Source organism: Fundulus heteroclitus, chromosome 21, assembly GCF_011125445.2.
Source record: "Fundulus heteroclitus isolate FHET01 chromosome 21, MU-UCD_Fhet_4.1, whole genome shotgun sequence".
NCBI classification, from domain to species: Eukaryota; Metazoa; Chordata; class Actinopteri; order Cyprinodontiformes; family Fundulidae; genus Fundulus; species Fundulus heteroclitus.
The window spans coordinates 9,241,537-9,250,803 of record NC_046381.1 but is presented as its reverse complement, the minus strand read 5'-3'; the positions used below and the strand labels follow the sequence as shown (position 1 = coordinate 9,250,803).

The 9,267-nt window shown below is 40.5% G+C and overlaps 1 protein-coding gene across 2 annotated transcripts in view; it reads left to right on the top strand.

Moving 5' to 3' along the window:
- Positions 1-9,267, top strand: part of pou6f2 (POU class 6 homeobox 2) — a 115,529-nt gene that overhangs the window by 86,490 nt on the left and 19,772 nt on the right. For both annotated transcript variants that reach the window (XM_036125387.1, XM_036125388.1), the window contains 2 exons: positions 2,721-2,930; positions 8,557-8,710. In XM_036125387.1, coding sequence (XP_035981280.1) covers positions 2,721-2,930; positions 8,557-8,710 — 364 coding nt within the window. The remainder of the gene's footprint in view (positions 1-2,720; positions 2,931-8,556; positions 8,711-9,267) is intronic.

Sequence of the window (9,267 nt, the reverse complement as noted above, 5' to 3'; positions counted from 1 at the left end):
GTGCTATTTCTTTATACAATGAGAAAGACAGTAATAGAACATAAGACTAGATTAAGAAAGCGTCATAGCAAAACTATTTGCTTTTACAATTCTAAAACGCTGTTTTCAGCTAATTTTCCCATAATTACAACAGGAACTGTCATAATTATTGTCTGGAAAATCCAGCTTTTCTACAATATATGAAAGTACACCCCACTCCACCCATCAAAAAAGGTCTGTGGAACAATTAATGTATATATAAAATGTGCTCAATAAAGACTTTTTCATTTTAGATATTTGAAAAATAAAATCTGCTTTTAGTATAGATCAGTTATCCTGAGACTCAAATCAGTCCAGAACCCGATTACATCCACATTTGTAGAACATGCTGAGCTTCTGTAACATCAGGAATTAATAATCATACTTCCTGTAAGCTTCGTTTATTAAATGTACTCCAATTAATTTAACAGGGCCATGCTAAACAGTAATTTGTTGGTTATTTACCACCACCTCCTTTAGCATAAAAAAGTGTGTATTTAATCAGGTTTGACTCGATATCTGTAATTTCAGAAGCCTGTTATAAGATTAGCCTTCATGAAACCTGCTGTATATTGTGTTTGAATACATTGAAGCTCAGTAAACTATAGATGTGAAACACTGGGGTAACACTGCAAAAAGAGAACTAAAAATAAGTAAAATGTTCTTGAAATGAATGTATTTACCCTTGATTTAAGCAGGTAATTAAGATTACTTGCCAATGGAATGAGTATTTTTACCCTTAAAATAAGATAATTAGATATACTGCTCTTGAAATAAGATGATGGAGATGAATTGTTCCTATTTTAAGCGCTAAATTCTTATTCCATTGGCAAATAGTCTTTATTTAACTGCTCAAATCAAGGGCAAATGCATTGATTTCAAGAAAATTTTCCTTGTTTTTAGTTCTATTTTTGCAGTGAACATGCTGGAGTTAAAAATGGCAAGAAAATGCCTTGAAGGTCATGAAGATTATATCAGAATAACACTGGAAACATCCAAAAAGACGGTCCCCAATTACAAGAAGGGCTTGGGTAAATTAGAGTTTGGCAGGGATTTAGGTAAGAAAGTTTAAAAATCCTCAAAGATATGAAACTTAATTCATAAAGACCTTTGTGAAACTCGCAGAAACAATGAGCTAAAGTCCGTCTTGTTCCCAAACGTTAACAATGTGACAGGTCACTACTCTTGGATATCCACCCTCAGTGGAGCAGTGATAGATATTCAGATGCGGCGGGCTTGATACGGTGGGATGAGCACAGAGCTGTCAGTTGCCTGCTCCTTTATTATGCTTATAGAACAACCACTTAGTCCAATGATGATGAATAATTGAGCGGAACAAGTTCTGTGCCACGGTGGCATGCAAAGTGGGATCAGTGGGACTCCGGAGACACAGGCGTCAGGCAGGGCAATAAAATATGCTAAGTGGCAGGAGAGCATTACAGGGAGTTTGTAAAGCCGGAGCACAAGGAGCGAGAGAGAGAGAGAGATAAATTATCTGTTCCCTAATGCGAAGCAACATAAGCAAATGAGCCGTGGCAGGGATGAATTACACATCATCGGCCCACCTTTCTCTCACAGATCCCTCCCTATTATGTCAAAGAGTCCGGGGAGAGGAGAGGAGGAGCTGGGCCCGTATGCAGCGCGCCGCTCTGGGCTGTTAGGCTGGGGCGCAGAGCCTTGGACTGAGAGGCGAGCGTAAAGAGAGAGAGCGAGTCTAAGACGTTGCACTTTAAGCACGAGCGGCTTTCGCCTTGTTTCCCAACAAGCGAATTTAAAACGACGGCGCCTCATCCATGTGGAGCTGCTCTCTGGCGTAATGAGGCATGGTGGAGGAGCGCTGCCAGCAGGGGGGCCGGGGTGACGGCCGCTGCCCAGAACCAGTCCCCAGATGACATTAACCTTCATCATAGTGAAGAGGCGCTAAGTCCCCCCTAAAGCGCCACTCTCGGCTACACTCTGGCAGCTCTGAGAGCTAAAACGTTGCAGTGACACTCTGCCACCCCCTTTGATCTGCCCTTCCTGATTACAGCTACTGAAGAGAGGAGAGGAGAGCACTGGGTGGAGAAGGGGGGGAGCAGAGGGGGGGTTGAAGTACCCCTGGGACCCTGAGAGTTGGATTAGAGACACAGGGTCCTGTCTCTCTCTTCTTCTCTCGCTCTTATTGTTTCTTTTCTTGCTCATTCTTTGCTCTTGTTCCTGGGCGAAAAAAAAGGGGGCCTGCGTTTCTCAGGCAGCCTCACTCCAGAAACAAAGCCACTTCAACACACACACACACACACACACACACACATCCATGCTGATCTCGGCCTGGAGATGGATAATACAGTCAGTGGTGTGCACCATCACACACACAGGTATTCAGCGCTGACCTTTGCAGTGCGCTCCCAGCAGTCTGCTTTGGCTTCACTTGCTCCAGCCTGTAAAACCACATCAGTGACAGATGATCAGTGGACACTTCTGCGTCTTTCTCTCTCTAGATCCCACGGTTTCAACCCAGAGAGCTTTGATTAGCCTCATTAAATGCTTGAAATGTCCGCCTCATTTAAAAAAAAAACAACAACAACAACAAAAAAGATGAACTCATTCCCATCAGCAAATTTTATTTTCACCGATACCTCCAGTAGCGTTCACCCGCTCTGCTCTTTCTGCTTTTTTTTAAAACCACCCAGCTGATTTTGTCTCCGCTCTGCCCCCCTTTGTAGATAATTGGAACAATCCCACTGATGCCCAACTCTGCAGGGCCCTCCAGCCAATCAGGGGGTGGCAACCCAGCACTGCAGGTACAGCCAATTACGCCTCAGCTTCTGACCAACGCTCAAGGCCAGATCATCGCCACAGTGATCGGCAATCAGATCCTGCCTGTCATCAACACCCAGGGAATCACGCTGTCACCAATCAAGCCCGGACAGCAGGTAACATATATACGCTCCTGTAAGAACACGTGAGGGCGGCTCGCCTGTGCAGCAGCCGGGTACAGTCACAAACTCCAAAAATGGTTTTTAAAACTGTGGAATGAGCAACACCTAGTGGAGTTTTTTGTTTATTCATGATGCTGGCCTTATTTTAAAAACACTCTGCCCTACAAAATTATTCATTCCTGCGCTTTTCTGTATTTTAGCACATTACAACCACAGAGTTTAACCTATATGATATAAGGCAACTACTGTGAAGTGGAAAGACAGTGATTCATGGTTTTCTTTTTTTTTTCTAGTAACTCAAAATAGTTGCTCTTTTTTTGTATAATAACTCAAGCTCAGTGAGATTGGATAAGGAGCGTTTTTGAACAACACTTTTTTGCAACACATTCACAATTGCATATAGGTCTTGACTTTGACTAGGCCATTCTAACAAATAGCAGCTCTTGTTGTATATTTATGATCATTGTTCTGCATGCAGATGAACATCAATCCCAGTCTCAAATCTTCTGCAGGACCCAACAAGTTTACATTGTGTGTTGCCCTGAGTCTGCCTACAGAAGAACTGCATCACCAAAGTATGATGCTGTCACCACCATGTTTCACTCTGAGGATAGTGTGTTCAGGGTGTAGTGTTGGCTTCCACCACACATGGCTTTTAAGTGTTGGTCCCCCCCTTTTTCTTTCTACTGTGCAATAATATCCCGCTTTAAACTTCTCCACAACATTACCTCTGGGCTCTGTGCTGCGTTACCTTGTCTTCATGATTCTATTTATTCACTAATGTTCTCTAACAAACCAAACACACAAAACCTGGATTTATATTGAGAATAAATTAAACTAGAGTGGACCCTACTTACTTATTACTTACTAGTTAGGTAGGGCTGCTCAATCATGAAAAAAAAAGAAATCAAACTCACTTGGGTTATCACAATGCAAAAATTTCAAATATAATACCAAGCAGAAATCGTCCATATTTGAGACCTTATTGATACTGCTGCAACATTTTTTCTAGTTGAGAGCAAAACGTGTGATTCAATTAAATTCAATTAATTTTATTTATATAGCGCCAGTTCATGAAACATGTCATCTCAAGGCACTTTACAAAGTCAAATTCAATCATATTATACTGATTGGGTCAGATTATACAGATTTGTCAAAATTTTCCTATTTAAGGAAACCCAGTTGATTGCATCAAAGTCCCGACAAGCAGCATTCACTCCTGAAGAAGCGTAGAGCCACAGGGAGAGTCGTCTGCACTGTACATGGCTTTGCAGCAATCCCTCATACTGAGCAAGCATGAAGCGACAGTGGGAAGAAAAACTCCCCATTAACGGGAAGGAAAACCTTTAGCAGAACCAGAACCAGGCTCAGTATGAACGGTCATCTGCCTCGACTGACTGGGGGATTACGACATGGCAATATTTCAGCTACCTTAATTAGGGCAAAACAAATAAATTTTACTACTAAGGGATAAATAAACAATCATTCTACACCTGAATAAAGTGTGTTTCAAAACATGTATCTGACGCATACAAAACATATTCTTTACAGTGTAAACAAGGTTCTGACCCATGCAGATGTATTCAGCAACAGCCCTTTACAATTTCTGCCTTTCTGGTAATTTTGTTGAATATTTCTTCAGTGATCAACGACAGATGCAGGGTAGGTTGCCACAGGTTCCTGCTTTTTTCTGCTCTAATTGGCAGCTTGAGTCTGGCTCAACCATTTACCTGTGTTATTATTAGCCACATTAGCTCCCAATGCCTTTGCGGGGGAGTGTTCATTGCTTTACTATTTAGTAGCTGATTGAGCCGTTAGTTTGCTGATTAATACTTTCCTGTGTCAATTCGTACCAGACTAGTTAAATACTTTGCATCTGGAAGCATATTTAAAAGCTAAGCAAATTTATTTGTATAGCTCATTTCTGTACAAAGACAATCCAAAATGCTTTGCATGATTGAAATATAGGAAAATAAAACTGAATAAAAGCAAGTTGGAATTAAATGCAGAAACAACATAAAACATGGGAAAAGTGCAAGTGTTAAAGTTCATCTAAACGATGGCGTTTAGACCAGCAGAGCACTATCATTGCTCTGTCCCTTTTAGTGTCCATGAAGCTAATATTTTAACAGATAGCGTTAGCTTATGTCGTCCGAAAGGTTTGCTACTTCACTGTTTAAGGTACAGTTGCTTTAGTGACCTTTTTAAGTTGCTCCTAAACATCTGTGTCCCATGTAGCCTTAGCTTGTAGTAGGGCTGGAAGATATAGAAAAATTGCATATCGATAAAATAGAAATCATATTCAGGGCTCTCAACTCTCACGCAATTCCCACACTGCACATGCACACATGCCACACATGGCATTCCTCACGCAAAAATATAACAAAGCCCACATGTCTGCGGATGATCCGTTCACAGCGATGTCCATTCAGAGCTCAGTCTAAACCTTGCTTTCTGCGGAGCTGGTTCAGCGTCTTTCACAGCTTGTGGCCATCGGTGATTCCTGCTGCAGTTCATGTTAACAGAGCAGCAGGAAGAGCGGCCAGAGTTATGAATAATTTTGGTCTTAACTTAATTCAGTGATTATTTGTGTCATTTGGGGTCTGTTTCATTTGATCCATTCCTGCAGGTCAATCTAGAAACAAAATGTGTTTTACAAGAACAAAGCAGGCAGCTTGAATGGACTCAGGTAGGGTTTTTGTTGCAGCAGACAGAGTTTCTGAAGTTGAGCGACAATCAGAGGAAATTTTATTTTCGTCAGAAATCTGGAAACAACAATAGAGCCGTTTAGTTGTTTAGAAGTGCAATTTTGAGCGTAAATGTTGTGAATGGAGATTAAACAGACGTGATTCTCCTCATATTAGACAGTCTTTGGATGTTGAAACAATGACAAGGGAACAGTTGTGTTTGTTTGTTTTTCTATTTAACCCACTAACTGAACAATAGTGTCGACACTAGTGTCAACAAAAGTAAAACATCTGTACTTCCATGTCTAGTCAGTTAAAAATGAGACGGAGTTGACTCTTCATGCGTTGCTCCATAGAGAGGTCTGATCATATTGATTGATGTCGATAATTATCAAATATCAAAAATTCAAAACATATATTTTAAATGCACCTATTTGATGCTGTTGCTTAATAACCTATTTTTTAGATGAGGAACACACAAACACTGAATTCAAACTCAACTCGTTATTCAACCACTTTTTTATGAAAACTGAACTTAAAAAAAAAACCCTCTCTGAATTCTTTGATGGGGGCGGAGCTTGGTGACGATGCGTTCCTGGGTCTGCGCTTGTGATTGGTTCGAGGATGTAATGACTGTAATATTAACCTACATGATAGTCTAAGACACAAAATGAAGGAAAACTCTTCTTTTATTGAAGGTGTTATTGACCTTTCTTTTCTATCGCACCTCACGTCTATTGATCGATATATATTTTTATTGTATTATCATCCAGCCCTAGCTAGTAGTATTAGTTTGTAGTGTTAGCAGAGCTAGCATTTGGCATAAATTGCCATTTCTTTTTTTCGTTCTTCTTCACAGGGAAAACATCTACAAACGAGGCAAGGCAAGTGAATTTATAAAGCACTTTTCAGTACTTAGACGATTCAAAGTGCTGTTGACTATTTAAACAACACTTTTGTGTTTGCCTTGTCGGCTAAAGAGAATTAGCTATTTTTTTTTTTCTTTTCTGATGTACTCACCACGATAGTGGAGGTGACAACTTCCAGCAGCAGGTGAGGAGCACTGCTGCTGGAAGAAAGGTGAACGGGTCAGTTTATATTGATTTTGAAGTAAATGATTATCATTAAATAATTAATGTTTTTAATATCGATTATATCACCATGGATATTAGGAAGCATCAGTGACCAGTACATTCTTACACAGTTTGAAAAGTCATATTACACTTAGACTTAGATATTCACGGGGGATTCCTTAAGCTGCCTCGTGAAATCATAGATGAAGTTAAATTTGAAATACAAATTTGGTGACTTCTGAAGGCAGTTGGCATTAAGCGGTATTAGAATAAAGTGGGATGACTACACTTATAAGATTTTTATTTGAACATTTTTGGAAAGCCATCTATCGGAGTTATGCAATAGTTACTTGAGGTTTGTTTGTCACATAAAATTCCAATAACATTCTTTGAAGCTGAAGTGTGATTTTAATGTGTTAATATGTGAAAATATGCAATGGACGTTAACATTTTTGCAAGGCACTGTATTCCCTCATTTGCATCATTTCACCCATAAAATTGAGCATTTTTTTCTCTCGTGTCTGTGCATAGTTGTGGATTCTCACTGAAATGAATAAAAGCCCTGCACAAACTTCCCAAAAAACTAACTAGTAAACAAAAACACTTTTCATCACCTCAGTTAAAACTCAGCCTCTCCTGCCTTTGTTTTCTATTTCTTTTGATTTCACCTTCTTCTCCTCCCTCAAAGATACTTACCTGCCTCATGATTTGCCCTCTTTGACCTGTCCAACTATTTTGTATTGTTGTATGGAGGCTGCATAAAGCGCTTGCAGTTTTGTGTTTTGAAGACCTTTTCCTCTCAACTTTTCAATCTATATGGTGCAAAGGATGCACGCCCGCCGATGCATTCACGCTGGAAATGTTATTGACTTGATAATGAAGATGTCAAAGCAGAATTACAGGGTAAAGGTTCACATTGAAGGCCTCTGCAGTGCAGAATGGATGAAATCTTTCTGAAGACGGATACCTAATTGTGGCGGCCAAAACAGCAGATCATACTCTTGAATGAATTAATGCATTTGTAATAATGTTTATGCTCGTGTCTACACTTCAAAGCCAGCGTGTACACATTGTTCCACGGGCATAATTCACGGTTGTCAGAGCCTACAGTCTAGAATATTTCCAGTGAAGCTAGATAATTCTCTGAGCCTGTCAACAGTCCTGACAGTGTGTGCATCGCTGTTGACACCCCTCCACCACCACCATCCAAACAAACACATGCCACAGAGAAAATAATTAATGGTAAAAGAGGAGAAGAGAAACCAGCCCAGTTTATAGTTTAGACAGCTTTTTTTTGGCTTTTAAAGTAAAGACATGCCGTCTTGATCTTGTAAAAGCAAACTCAATTGTGCATAAAACATGAAAATACATCAGTTTTTGCCATCAGTGCACATAGCTGGCATATCATGAATTATGTTTGATACGAGGACTGCTGCGTCCAGACATTGTCTACCCACATTCAGGCTCCCTTTACAGGCATCCCCACAAGCCTGATGACAAAAAAAAGCAAGACTAATTGTCAAAAGCTTTTTTATGTCAAAAGTCTTTTTTTTTTCTCAGTGGAGAAGTGATTACAAAGCAAATGCAGGCAGAAATACTCATGCAGCAATAACCTGGTGGAACTACGTTCATCACCGTCATGATCAAGTACAGGGTACCGCTTATTATATTTGACATCTAAGTGGCTAATTTAGCAGCTGTTGATTGCTTTATTAAGTCTTACATTGCACCCCAGTCTCCACAATGACATTATTATTGCAAGTTATTATTACCATGATGATTTTCAGCAGGAGTAATGTTTTTCTGCACCGCGAGCTGTCGATACATCATGTGAGCGCCATGTTGTGTTTGTGTTTCCAGCTGCCTCAGGCTCAGCAGGGTCAGACAGGCCCTGCATCGTCTCAAGCCAACCTGCTCCACATGCCCCACCGACAGAGTCCTCTACACCAGGCCTCCTCCTCCTCCTCCACCTCCTCATCTTCCTCAGCTCTCAGCGTGGGGCAGCTGGTCAGCAGTAAGTGTTCGAAATGACTCCAAAGGCCACAAGAATATTTATGCTGAACCTGCAGTGTAACATCAGCTCACCATGTACTGTAAACTAATTGTTCCCCATAATAGTATTTATAGCCCTTAAACATTTTTCCTCTTTTGCAACATTTCATCCACAAACTTCATTAAGGTTTATAAGGATTTTACAAGATGCAGCTACAGAAATTAGTGCATAATTATAGAGTGTCAGTAAAACCCTGACAAATAAAAATCTGAAATGTGTGCAGTGCATTTTTATACAGCCCCTCAGAGTCAATCATTTGTTGGACCACCCTTGGATGTCATTGCTCAAGCTCATTGTTAGTCAGATTGGATAGATGGCATCTTTGAACATCAACGTTTTAAGTCTTGGCACAGATTCCTAACTTCATTAAGCTCTGGAGTTTGCACGTTTACTTCACATGACCGATCAGCTGTTTCTGCTGCTGACGTCTTCCCGGGTATTCCCATAACGCTCGAAAACATGACTGGAAGTAAGAAGAGGTACGTGTGGACCAACAAAGAGATGCGAGCATTGCTAAG